This window comes from Phaseolus vulgaris, chromosome 7, assembly GCF_000499845.2.
Source record: "Phaseolus vulgaris cultivar G19833 chromosome 7, P. vulgaris v2.0, whole genome shotgun sequence".
In the NCBI taxonomy this organism is placed as follows: domain Eukaryota; kingdom Viridiplantae; phylum Streptophyta; class Magnoliopsida; order Fabales; family Fabaceae; genus Phaseolus; species Phaseolus vulgaris.
Window position 1 is genome coordinate 32,726,659 of NC_023753.2, and position 14,558 is coordinate 32,741,216.

The window sequence follows — 14,558 nt, forward strand, 5'->3', positions numbered from 1 at the left end:
ATTGCTTATATGAAGATTATTATTCTCATACATATTAATTAATATGTTACAAAATATTAAAGGATATATGAAATACTTAATCATTAGCAAATAGGAGTATTGATTATTAATTATTTAATTTGATAGAATATATATGTGGCGCAGGACACTAGGTTCGGGTTGTTGAAGGTGAGGTTTGGCGTGATGACAAATTCCGAAGCTACAGCTGGGATGGATAAATGATTGTGTTGACCCGAAAGGGTGTGCGCGGCAAATACAAATTTTAGGGTTTTGAAACGCGTGGATATGTGTGAGATTTATTGTACATAGTATTTACTTGTACATTAACACTGAATGCACACTGAACTATCAAACAGAATTTTAGGATTTGAATTTTGAAATTTGAAATTCAAAGTCATATTTTTAGCCATTCATTGCTATAACTGTGTGGCAGGTGTTCAAGAGTTTAATGTAAGATTTTCTATTCCAATATGTTAATGTATCTTGAAATTTAAGATTTTTGTTTTTTAATAAAATTTTAAATTATAAAGAAAATAATCAAAAAATTTGAAATGTGAAGACTTTTACATTAAAATAAAAATTATAAAAATAATATGATATAATAAAACTGCACAAAATAATAAAATATAATAGTATGATACTTATATTATGATTGTAAGACTTTCAGACAAGAATGTACACAGTATCTTACATAGTTATATAGCATTATTTTTAAGCAACTGTTTTTATAAGTTTTATTTTAAGGATATATAAAAATTTATACTTTTTTATAATATTTTATTTATTTCTTAATTCTTATAACTTAAAATTTTAATTTAATCATTAAAATGTTATTTTTGTTTTGAAAAAGTAATTCTTAATTTTAAAATATTTATTAAATTATGTTGTATTAGTTTGATATAAATAGAATAATTTTTAATACAATATTTAGGAATTTTGTTAGTATTCTTGAGGACATATTTTGCTATAGAATTATAAGATGAGAATATGTAATGACGTGAGTCTTAAAACCTATTTTTTCACTTTCTTACTTTTTTTTCTTTTTTGAATAATTATCTTATTTGTTTCTATATTTATGATTAATATTCAATTTAGTATAATAGTTTTTTTTAAAAAAAAATTAGTCTCTATGTTTTTTAAAATGTATCTAAATTGATCTTTTCTATCAAGTCTCACCTTACCACGTCAAGTGCTGCTGATGTGGTCGATTATGTGGCAGAGAGAGGTTATGTGACAGATTATGTGGCAGAGAGAGGTGGGATCCCTAATTTGTCGTTTTCTAATTCGAATTGGAAATTGCAGGTGAAGGATGTGTTGTAGAAACACGAAGACGTTCCGACATGCAGGGAATCAGGTTTGATTATGGATCAGCTTGCAACCTCACTACATCAAGAAATGCCCCTCAATAAACCATCTCATCAAGCATCCTCCTCGCAACATCATTATCACCACAATAACAAAGCAAAGTAATTGTACATATTTGTGGAGGGTTACAACACCCTCCCCACCTCCACCAACACCTCCCAAAAAAACTGAGCAGTCCTAATATCATGATAGTTGACACACTCATCCGATGCAACCTTCAAGAACCTCACACCAAGGTAACACCTCTTATCCCTCATTGAATCAACAAACTTAATAGCTTCAAGCAATCCATCAAGCCCTCTAACAATGACAAACATGAATAAATCATAAGCATGCACATTGGCAGGATCTCATCCAATCTTAATCACTATCTCGACAAAAGTCTCATTCGCACCAACCACACCCTTGTCGCCTTTATGTCAACTACGAGGTTCCAGGAATAGGGTGTGTGCTTGTCGCAGAGGTGACGGCCGCTCCACTGGAAGAATTTGACGGCCTGTCCTTGAAAGTCGTAGGAGAGGTTGAGGACTTCCTCGACGTCTTGAGGAGTAATGACGACAGCGACGCATTGGAGGGTTGCTCGATGGCCGCAACGGAGGTAGATGGCCTAAAGAACACCCAAACGTTTTCCATGTTAATCCACGTCACTTCACACCTCATACCTCACACAACACTCAATCTCACTTTTCTCTGTCACATAAACAATACTTAACGTCGTAAGGTAAGACTTAACGAAAATGACCAATTTAGATACATATGAAAAAACATAGGGACTAACTTGATTTTTTTAAAAACCACCATACTAAATTGAATATTTACCCTAAATGTAGGGACGAATAAGGTAATTATACCTTTCTTTTTTCTGATTTCTTTTCTTCTTCCCCTAAGCTCTCATCTCCATTGTGTTTTCTCAAACTTTGACCCCAATTATTATTTTTGAAAAAACGTAACACCTAGAAGCTAATGTGTGTTTTATAAATCAAGTTTGAATTTTAAGTATATTTTCACTCTAATAATTTTTTAATTCCTTTTTCTGCTAGTGCTGAAATGTTATTGATTTAATAAGTTGAAAAAAATAATTTTCTCAATTAATTTAACATATAGTTGAAACTTTTGTATTGTTTTAGTATGTGTATAATTTTGGTGTCAACTTCTATTTTTATATTAATTACTGAAACTACAAGTAATTTTTGAATAAGAGAAGTTATTTTAAGTTTTATTTATTTGTGTATAGTTGTGATCAATGGATGAATTGTTTTGAGAAACTAAAGTTTATCATTTTGGACATTTATATTGATTTTTAACTTGGAAATTTATAATGATTTTGAACTTACTAATGATTTAAAAGGGTTAAATTGATTACTAGTAATTGAGTAAATTAGATTTTTATTGTGTCCAAAATTATATTTTTAAATTTAGTAGGATAGTTGAATTGATTGAAAATTGATTTGTGGTTGATTACGAGCCCTCTATAATTTTTTTTGTTTCTACCTATCTTCATTTAGAGCATTAAATTGTTGCTTAAACAATGTTGAAATGAGAGTTTCAACATCAGTGCAAAACATTATTTCTTGAGCAAAAATTGGGACCTTTGAGTGATAACACTCCTTGCTCAAGATAAAGGCTTAAAACTTAAACGAAAGAAAGATAGTAAGCATCACACTAGTTAAGAGACTTAAGTAAGGTTTAGTAGCTCAAGATTTACATATTTAAGATACTTAAAATAGTTAGGTGTTTATCTCTAGTAAAATATATTTAATACAAATATTTTGGAAGACATCGTTATATATTTTTTTTATTGTAGATTTGTTTTAATACTTAGATTCGTATTGTGATTTATTGTTAAAGAAGTGTATTGTGATTTTTTTTTTATTGTAATATGTGCATGACTCACTTGTATGATTATATTTATATATAATTATCTTGTGTTTGGTAGTTTACCCTTCTCCTATCGTTGTTTCGAGTTTGTTATGATTACACTTTGTATATGAACAAATAGTATTGCAAATCTAGGAGTTAAACCTAAAATGAGTTAGCAGATGTTATACATATTTATGGAGCTTGTAGATGTTATACATGTTTATGGAGTTAGTAGACGTTATACATGTATGTGTGTGTTTGTTTATATTGTTTATATATTATTTTAAAATGCCTTTAGTTTTGTAAACTCTCTATTGAGTAATACTACAACATATTGTGTACGAAGGTTATAGATACATGGGATGTTTTCATTATGAGTGTTTGAAAAAAAAAATCATGATTTTAAAAAAAATGTATCATTTGTATTATTTTTACTAGTTTTATATATATATATATATATATATATATATATATATTCCCCAAAGTAGTGCACATCACTACTTGTTACCACCACTATTGCATGCAATAATTAACAATACTCCTAAAGCAAATTATACATTGTCAACAAATTTTTTGTCTCCTCGCTAATGCTTATATTTTGACGCTTGAGCATGAATTTTCCTTTACTTAAAAGTTGTTATTCATACCTCAAGCTCTAGATCGTCTTTTGAGCAATCTTTTTTTTAAAGACAAATAATTTTTCCTCTCAAAGCGAATATATAGTACTTAAATGAGACTTTTATTCAAAAAAATATTCTTCCTATTTTTTTGAAAAATAATTAAAATTAAAAACATATAATATGAAAAATTATGTTTAAAGTTTGTTTACATAACTTAATCTATTAAAATCAAATAACTCCTTATTTTGATAGTTAAATTTATTTAAAATTTACACGATTCCTCTCCTTCTAGATTAGGTTTACCGTTTTATCCCGATATACTATATCAGTACTTTAGATATTAATAATTTTTTATTATCTAATTTAGTCAATGTAGTGACTAATTATTTTTTGTTTCTAACATTGATTTCTATTTAATGATTTTATAGGAGTGCGTAGAGGGACATAAAAAAAAAATATTATCTTGAAGAACTATCTTAGTAAGAGGTGAACATGTGAGTTGTGGCCTAACATTAACTTCAAGTATGATAATCCCTAAGGGAACACAACCCTTGACCTTCATGAAAGCACAAGAAGACTAAGTTGAATCAGAAACAAATGTTATCATCCCATGGGGTACACAAATCTTAGTGTGAGACTACAAATCCTAATGAAGTTAGAGATATATTGTATTTCATTTTTGTTGATTGAGATTAAGTGTTCTCCTCATAGGGTGAAAGAAAGAAACATTGTAATCTTACTTTCATAGTAAAAATATTTTTTGGACGAGGTCCCATGGGTTTTTACTTATCAAGTTGGGAAGGTTTTTCAATGTTAGAATTCTCGGTGTCATTATCATATTTTGTTTTATTCACTTGTTTGCATTTACCTTCCTCACAAGTTTCCTTTTATATAAACAAGAAGAAAAAGTAATTAATGTTTGTCACATTTTCAAGATACCTTGAAAGAATTATCTTTAACTTTTTTGGTTGAACTTCATAGTTTTCAATAGATATATAATTCTAATAAATTGAAATGTCCATTATTAAATATATTCAATTGATCAATTATGAAAATTGAATCGTCATAGTCTTCCATTAATTAAGGAGAGATTCTCGATAATCTTTCCAATACTTCTTATAAGCATGGGTTGTCTCAACATTATTTTGACATAACATGCTAATTAATTACATCAATACTCCTTCCATACATAAGAACGATTGTCAAGATACGGTATCATTCATCAAATTTTGACCCAACCAACTTACCAGAAGTAAAAGTATTGAATAAAATTAAAATAAATATTTTTAGATAACTAATAGAAATGATAAGCATATCATATCAACTTCATTTAAAGAGATACAAGCTTTAGATAAAATTTTCCCACTAACTACAATTAATAATTTAAAAATAATTATTTCTTTTTAAAAAATAAAAAATAAAAATTATGAACAAACACTTAATTGCTAAGTTGTTAATCTTTCAAAAACATGTATTACATAAATAATAATAATAATACTAATATACTAAGTAGTCTATTGATGGTACGTGTGCCGTTTAATATCTTTAAATTAAATAAATTTTATATTCTCCTAATTTGCCTAAACATTTAGTATAATTAGTTCTTATCCTAGTAATTAATTTACATTTGTTATATTATATAAAAAGCTATTCAAATAGGACAATTGAAACCATTTAAAATGTCACATTAGAATAATCTAGTTTAAAAAAATCATTTTTCTTATTATAAAATATTAACTATTATCTCATACAATTTTAAAAAATAATACTGCTAATAAATATATAATATAAATATAAAAAAATGAAGCAACAACTTACAAATATTTTAATATAACAATTCTAAAATTGAGAAGAATAATATGCCACTTATAATAATATCATCTCCTTAGTTACCTTTTTCACATTATGAAATTCACAATTTAAGTGTTTATAATTACAAAATTCTATACAACAAATTTGATCTACTAACCATAAATATATAATTTATCAATATATTAAATTTTAAAATATTTTAAAATAATATTAATTACATTCAAAATGCTGAAATAGTAATTTTACATACGAATAAATACCTTTTTAATAGTTATATAATTACAATAACTTTTGATATAAAGTCTTTTTCAGTACAAATTATTATATTCTAAAAAATAAATTTTAGTATTACACATATTTCTTTCAATAATAATATATTCTATTACATTTTTTAAATTATTAAAAAAAATTCAAAAATCAGCTATTAAATTTTAATACTAAATTAAAATTAAGTTGGTAATCAAATAAAAAAAACAAATAAAAGAAGGTCTGTGGATACGCTCGGATCTCGGGTTAATTTAATTTAGACTTAGAAAACTTGTTATTAGTAAAGATCTCATATCTTTTTTCTTTCTAATAATAATATATAAACAATAAAAGAACAAATTAAATAATATTGTAATTTTTTTACTTTATTTTTCCTTTTTTACTAAACATGAATGAAAATATTTTAGAAACTAAGATTGGTTAAAATTTATATTAAAGACTTAAATTGAAAATTACAAAAAAGTTTAATAAAAGGTTATTAATCCAGCTTATTTATGTTTTTTTCTTTTACTTCAGACCATATTTTTATAAAAAACTTATTGCAATCAGACAATTTTTTTAGAAAACTCAAAATTTTAATATTAATCAACCAAGAAGACCTAAATCCCCAAATACTTATTTTGAATAAAAAAACCTTTAAGAATATTTTTTTTTTGCTGTGTTCTTAAATTGCTGTTTCCTTGAGAACATTTTGAACTCCCACCTTCTGTAATTTTACTCCATACATGATTGACGACTTATCAGTACTCAGGTCAGATTTCAATTTTTTTCCTTCTCTTCAATTATTCTTTGACTTTGTTCCATGGCAATAAAGCTCCCATCTTCGGCATATCCTACTCGATTCCTGAGATGGGTTTGTCTCTCTTCAAGTTGTATTGCAGATATTTCAGAAACCCCAGAGATCCTTAAACTCAAGGATTCATCTGAATTTGATCAAAATCTCAACTTTTTGAGAAATAAGCTTGCCCCTGACAACTTAATCCGGATATTGGACCGTACAAATGATTTGAACTCAGGGGTTAGGATATTCAAATGGGCTTCAAGGCAAAATAGTTTTCGCCACACTTCCAAAACATATTATCATATAATTTTGAAACTGGGTATGGCTGGGCACGTTGTGGAAATGAGGAATTTTTGTGAAAACATGGCCAAGGATAGGTGCCCTGGTACTGAAGAAGCACTTGTGGCATTGATTCACACATTTGTGGGGCATTGTAGGATTGAAGAAGCTATTACAGTTTTAGAGAGCATGAATTTAGGTGGGTGCAGACTGCCCATTGAGGTTTTTAATGTTTTATTGGGTACTCTTGTGGGAGGGAAGGGTAGAGATTTTCAAAAGGCGTTGTTTGTTTATAAAGAGATGGTGAAGGCATGTGTGTTACCCACAGTTGACACTTTGAATTATTTGATGGAGGCATTGTGTGCCACCAATCAGATTGACTTGGTTTTGGATCAATTTAGGAGAATGAACAATAAAGGGTGCAATCCAAATAGTAAGACTTTTGAGATTCTTGTGAAGGGTCTCATTGAAAGTGGTCGAGTGGATGAAGCTGCTATTATTTTAGAACAAATGTTCGAAGTCAAATGTCAACCAGATTTGAGTTTTCATACCTGCACAATACCTCTCTTTTGCAGAGAAAATAAAATAGAGGAGGCTGTAAAGTTGTTTAAAATGATGAAAGATTCTGATTTTGTGGCAGATCCTTTCATTTATGAGGTTCTAGTCAGGTGTTTTTGCAGCAACTTGCAGTTGGATTCTGCTGTTGGCCTCATAAATGAGATGATAGAAAGTGGTATGCCACCAAAACATTATGTTCTGGTTAATATAGTCAATTGTTTTTGTGAATTAGGGAAAATTAATGAGGCTATAGTGTTTTTAGAAAATAGACAAGTTCTTGAAACTGCTCCTTTCAATACATTGCTTGAAGGTTGCTGTAATGCTGGTGAAATTCTGGCAGCAAATGTTCTGCTGGAGACAATGTCTGAGAGACACATAGCTGATTGTCAATCTTGGAACATTCTCATTGGATGGTTTTGTGAGAATGAAGACATCAAGAAGGCGTATACACTTCTTGGCAGAATGATCAAATCATTTGTTATTCTTGACCGTGCAACGTATTCTGCTCTTGTAGTTGGCAACTGTAGATTGGGCAAGTATGAAGAAGCAATGAAACTATTTCATCAAATTTGCACCAGATGCTGGGATTTAGATTTTGCCTCGTATTCTGAACTAGTTGGTGGTCTTTGTGACATCAAACATTCTGAAGATGCCCTTGAAGTGTTTCGCTATATGTCAATGAAGAGATGCTCTCTTCACTCCTTGGCCTTCTACAAGTTGATAAAATGTGTATGTGACTCTGGAAGGGTCAAAGAAGCCATAAGACTATGGCAATTAGCTTATTTTTGTGCTATTTCTTGCTGTATTGCCACACACACTGCTGTCATGCGGGAGCTCTTAAGATCAAGGAGGGCAGAAGATATGTTAGCGTTCCTCTCACAAATGTTGATGGTGGGCAGCAATCTTGACCTGGAAGCATATTGTATTCTTATTCAAAGTATGAGTAAACAAAACAAAATAAAGGAATGTGTTTTATTTTTCAATAAAATGGTCAATGAAGGTCTGATACCTGATGCAGACCAACTATTTGATCAACTGTCGTTCATGGCCAACCATTCTCAGTTATCTATGATTTCTGGTGCCATTGATAGAATTTCAGGTGGTAACATTTTGAATTCAGCAATGTATGGCTTACTGATAACCGGCCTGTTGAAAGAGGGTAGGGAACAGGAGGCCCGTCGATTACTAGATTCAATGTTAGAAAAAGGGTGGGTTCCTGATGCAACCACTCATAATTTATTGATTGGATCTGATGTTAGAGAAGGAATGAGTCAAGCAGTGTTGTTTGATGACTCTGCCTCACTAGATTCTGTTAGCAATATTCTTGCAGAAGGCCTCAGGGAGACATGAACTTCAGCATTCTATAAAAAGAATCTTAATTGCTTAACATGCCAGTTCCATCTATGAGTGCTGCTCCATCCATCAAGGGTTGTTCATTCAGCACCTAGTCTTGCAGCAAGGGAAAGAAACTAATGTCTCACTGACAATTCTTTCAAGAGAAGCAGAAGAACAAATGTTAGCTTGGTTTATTTGACATGCTCTACTTGCTAAGGTGTGGAATGACTTGTGATTTGTATATATGACTTTACGTAAAAAATTTACTCTTGTTTACAATGTATACATGTCATGCTTTGTCTATGAAGCTACTTTATTCTTCTTGCTGCAATCAAATTGTCTCAAAAGTGCAACTGTTAAGCAAATTACTAGCTAGTGCCAACCTTGATTCTTTTCATTGACAGTTAAATCTTGCACTCAAATTATTTTACCATTCATTTGCGGAATCTAAACCTGTCTAATTTATATGTTGCAGATGACTTCATTCTCTACATCCATGATAATTTGACAGTGCTAGCTGCCAACTGCATTATAAAAGAGGAATATTTTTCGAGGTTACTGCCATTATTATGGTTTACTGACTTTTGACTTCTTAAGTGTTCTGCCCCATGCTATATTAACCCAAGGGGATGGGAACATAGCTTGAAAGCTACTTACTGTGATTGCTGATTTAATCAATATGACAACTGAATCAGATACAATTAGAATCAGATACAGTTAGAATCAGATACAGTAAGAGTTTATTTTGATCATAAGAACTTTTAAAAGAAAAATTGAAACTAACTTTTCATTAGTTAAAATTAACTTTTTCACTTACTAAAATAATTTTATGCGTAAATCAATTTGTAAGAGTTCTCTTCTATAATTTATCTAAATTTCTCTCTTTTTTAAATTATGTATAATAATTTTAAATTATGAACATATCTCAACTTTAAATGAGACTTACGAAAACTCAATTTCTCATATAATATTACTATTTACATTTTTATTTTTCTATATAGCACCATTTTATTTTTATTTTTCTATTTAGCACCCTTTAGTTTTTTTTTTCTATCTAGCATCCTTTTGTTTTTATTTTCATATCTAGTATCATTTCAAAAGTAAAAAAAAAAAATTTAAAATTTGATAATTTTAATTTTGAATGCATTAAAAAAATAAATATTTTTAATGTTTAAAATAGTTAGAAACATAATTAATGAACAAAGAAATAAGTTTTTACAAAATAAAAAAATATTAAATTAAAAATGTTTAGCTTAAGTTTTTTAAAGAATGAAGAAAATAAAAAATTAAACCCTACAACAACATAAAAGAACAAAATTAGTATTTATTTTTATTATTATTGATGATGTAATCATGTTAATCTCAAGTAAAAAATGCAGGACATTATTATAAAAAAATTAAAATCAATTAGTATTAATTAGTAGTGGACACAAATAATATTGAAGTGTCTACCCTAAATGCAAAATCTTAGAAAAAAACTAATGCAAATGCTACACTTAATGCTTAAAAATGAGAAGAAAAAAAATGCAAAAATAAATAAATATAAGAAATAAAAACAGTAAAAATAAAAACAGAAATAAATAAAGAATGGCAGAAAAAAATAATAACTAAAAACATAAAAGATATAAAATGAAGATAAGAGATATAAGACGATACTAAATAAGTATATGTTGAACATAAAAAAAAAATAAAAATGAGAGATAATCATTCATTTAATATTTTCTTCAATGGTACATTAAATAGTTTGTGAGAAATGAAACATAATTAATGACAAGAAGTGAACGATCTAATAATCTTGGGACACGTTCTTTTTGTGTGTCCTGGTGTTTGACCATATGAACATTTTTTTGTTTAATCATGTTATTCTTTTATGTCCATATCAGTTCTTATTCGACTTGACTTAGACTTTTCCTTTGAGGTTCTTTTCATATCGGGACTTGGGCATAGTATTTGACCAATATCTTTATTTATGAGTCCACCAAATAGTCCTTCGTAAACATGAAAGACTTGTTGTAATGTGTACACAAGTGAGTTGTACCTAGAAAAGTCGTGATGAACAAGCACATGAGAGCATGGTAGGTGTAGTTTTTGAAATTTCCCACAATCACACCATAATTCGTCCAAGTTTTTGGTCATATTTCTCTTGGATTTTGCCTTTCTTCTATAAAATATGGTGTCCCTCCTATCAAAAGAAGACATTGTATGAGTGTTTGCCTTTGATTGTGCATCTTCCAATGCATAGAAACAAAATGGTACTAGATAAGGAAATAAAAACAAAAAAGTGTTAGATAGAAAAATAAAAATATTGAATCACTGACTAATCAATTTAAATTACATTAATAAAATTACTTTTTATTCTAAATATAATTATTTAAAGTATGAATTATATTACATGTATATAGTTTAAGAATGTAATATTATTTTTAAAACGAGCCTACCAATGGGTCCATAAACTTAGACGTCTAGACTAAACAAATTAAATAGAGAAGAATAATCATTCGGATAATTAAACACATAAGAGTAGTTTTAGTAATTAAACACATAAGAGTAGTTTTAGTAATTAAGTGTGTTTATTAAAGGAAAAAGTTAACATTAATATATAATTAATTTTTTATTAATATGCAGTTAAATATGTGAATTTATAATACACGTGAGTAGAGTTGTGATTATTACATATTAAGGTTAATTTTATCTTTAAAAAATATTTATTAAAAATTAAACACATGTTTAATTACTCTAACTAATGATGAAATTTAAAGAATTTAATTGAAATTAAATATTTTATATATAAACTGTTTTTTTTCTTATTATATTAAAAATAAAATATATTAATAATTGTTATTCACCAAAATTTAGCCAACCTTTCTTGTCTTACGAACTCACTTTACAGAGTCAAACTTAATTTGAAAACTCTCTTTCACCTTTAAGTTTTAAACACTATCTGGATGCACCACATCACGGAATCGCATGTGACTGTTCTGTTAACGTGACTTCCTGACGTAGTGCCAGTGACCTTCAACCAGTAAAGGTTAATACAAAAACATATTATAAAATTATTTTGAAAAAAATATATAAAAAGCTATCTAATTACTTGAAAATTATTAAAATATAAACTATCTTCTCCATGAGTATTAAACTGAATTATTTAATTTCTTGCCAATCATTGCACTCATGAAGATTAAGCTGAATTTTTCAGCCATGTTGGGTTTGGATCGGAAACATTTCACCAGTCACCACTGTCAAACAATAAAAGCAAAGAATGACGTTTATTCTGATTTAAAGTTCCGTGCTTTGAAAGATTGCTCTGAAAGACCAACTTTCAAGATTTTTCCTAGAAGAGACCAATCTGCATTTATATGTGAGGCAAGCAGAAAGAACTACATCTTTGCCGTGGCTGGTTTCTCTAGCAAAAAGACAGCATAGGGTTTGAAACATCTAAGTCCAAATAAAAAACTGTTTTGTGTTCAAAAGTTTATTAGGCGTATGACCTACTCACATGACCCACCGCAGCATACATGATAGCGGACTACGCGGAAACATAAACCTGACTTGAATATCATTCTAATACAGCAACTTTAGCAAATCACTAACCAGTTCTATAATACATGCAACATGCCTTTTATAGAAGGGTAAATCTGCTATGGCGAGAGTACAAACTAAAATTTCTAAATCCAACAAATTCCAAAATTGGTAGTAAATGAATCTAAGGTAGCCAAAGTCATTGTGAAGTAGTACGGCATCAGCCACAAAAGAAAATAAAAAGGATAGTAATAGAGATGATGGAAGAATGGACTAACATCTGATACTAAGGAGGAAAAAATGTGTTTCAAGTAGTTACAGTGTAGCACTAATTTATAATCACATCACTACTGAGGCTTTACAAGAGCATATCAGAATGGAAAATGAACCATATATACGACATGCTTCAAACCTCCTCCGCAAATTTAGAACACAGTCACTCACTTCCTCTACCTGCATTCAAACCATTCAAGCAAGGTGTTCATAACTTAATCCAAAAAAACAAGCATCATTCACTGAATAAAAAATAAGGGAAAAAGTGTATTTATCCCTATAATTGCAAAAAAAAAAAACATGAATATAAGAGTAGAACCCTACTCTAAAAGACAAATTTCGGCCGAAAAAAAATATTTAAAAGGGGAAATACCTTGAATAAATCTGAATGGTTTTCCAGTGCCACCTACAAAATATTGGTAGAGGCAACATCAACTATCCTACCCTATCAACTCCTTTATCGATTCAATAATTTGCTATCGTTATTCCCATTCTTAATGACAGGCCGAGGCAAGGATGGCACCTCAGAAGGTACCTTAACATTAACCTTACCCTGTCCTGTGAAGCTATTCAACTCCTCTTTTTTACACACAACATTATTATGATGTGTTCCCAGGTTCCTAGCGTTAGAAACCTCAAAGGTACCCTCCAGGCGGAGGCGTTTAATCTTGTCCAGGATGGAGCAATGATCGAGAGCGTCCCGGGCCCTCTTTCGCGCGAGGGCGGCCTCACGGACGGTACGCTCAACTCGGGCCCGGGCGAGGGCGAGAGACTTGGTGGCGGCGGCGGAGGCCACCTTGCATGCGCAGAGGAGAATGAGGGCGCGACGTTTGTCCATGGGGGAGGTGGAATCGGGGAAGAAAGAGAAGTTTGGTTGAGAGCAAGGTGGGCAGAGGAAGGGGGAGGAAGGGGGAGGGGAAGGGAGACAGTTGAGGTGAGTGAGGGAGGAGCATTTGGTGCAGGATAGGAAACGGTGGGCGGTGGCGGAGGAGGTGTTGGACAGAGGGTGGTCGAAGAATTGGAAGCAGGAGGGGCAAAAGGAGGATGGGTGGAGGAGGAGGACGCAGGAGGTGCAGACGCGGCGGTTCATGCCGCGAATCCAGAGGCGGTGGAAGAGACGGCTGTCCTTGGAGGCACAGTGACCGCATTCGGGATTGATGGCGGTGTCTGGCGGCGGAGGAATGGGTTTAGTCGGAGGAAGGTTCATGACAATGGCGATTGGTTTGGAAATGAGTGTTTTAGGGTTTTGGTGGGAATGAGATGGGAGAGAATGAGAATGAGGAAAGATGTTGAACTAATTTCATTTCATTTGATATTTTTATTCCCTTAACAACCCATTTAATAATATAATAATATATATTATAACTTTTAATATTCACTAAACCTTTTTTTATATTTTTATTCTTACCCGTATTAAACTGTAATATTAACATATTAATATGGTTCTATCATAATAAGGACAAAATTTACATATTCTACATTAGTTGTAGTTTGTATTGTTGTTTAATTATATTTAGATTTTCATTTTTTAAATTTTTATTTTATTAAATATATTGTATATTTTTTAAATATATTTTTGAAATGAAACTTTAATAAATTTTCAAATTAACAGCTACTACATTTAGCATACAACTTTCTCCAACAAAGTAATAATAATAATAATTATAAATGTGTAAATTTTTTTTTACTTTTGAATCCATATATATATATATATAATTTTATCTTCTATTTGAGCTTATTAAAATATTATCTTTTAAATTTTTATTAGGACATCAACTCTACCAAAATTGAAATATAGACCAAATAATTTTTTTTTCAACTTATCTAAAAAAATATTTTTTCAAGTTTTTTTAGATTAAATATATTTTGTTAGTTGTCACTAAGATTAT

At 30.0% G+C, this 14,558-nt stretch overlaps 1 protein-coding gene and 1 long non-coding RNA gene across 4 annotated transcripts; one reads left to right on the top strand and one right to left on the bottom strand.

Annotated features, from left to right (window-relative positions):
* Positions 1–6,595: 6,595 nt before the first annotated feature.
* On the top strand, positions 6,596–9,587 carry LOC137830111 (pentatricopeptide repeat-containing protein At3g53700, chloroplastic-like). Of its 3 annotated transcripts, none has more exons than XM_068637258.1 (3): positions 6,596–6,675; positions 6,795–9,094; positions 9,353–9,587. In XM_068637258.1, exons 1-2 carry the CDS (start codon positions 6,650–6,652, stop codon positions 8,890–8,892), a joined length of 2,124 nt encoding a protein of 707 aa, XP_068493359.1. In that variant the 5' UTR covers positions 6,596–6,649; the 3' UTR covers positions 8,893–9,094; positions 9,353–9,587. The 3 variants fall into 3 exon arrangements, with proteins under 3 accessions (XP_068493359.1, XP_068493360.1, XP_068493357.1); XM_068637259.1 differs by having other exon boundaries at positions 6,609–6,675; positions 6,806–9,094; XM_068637256.1 differs by having other exon boundaries at positions 6,611–9,094.
* Positions 9,588–12,478: 2,891 nt separating this feature from the next.
* Positions 12,479–13,980, bottom strand: LOC137830112 (uncharacterized). Its single transcript, XR_011084157.1, has 2 exons — positions 13,043–13,980; positions 12,479–12,849 (listed from the first exon to the last, which is right to left on the bottom strand). It is a non-coding gene; the product is annotated as an uncharacterized lncRNA (long non-coding RNA).
* Positions 13,981–14,558: the final 578 nt, after the last annotated feature.

What these genes read in the sequence shown, in the direction of transcription:
- LOC137830111 (XM_068637256.1), top strand. Translation starts at nt 6,727, where the DNA reads ATGGCAATAAAGCTCCCATCTTCGGCATATCCTACTCGATTCCTGAGA.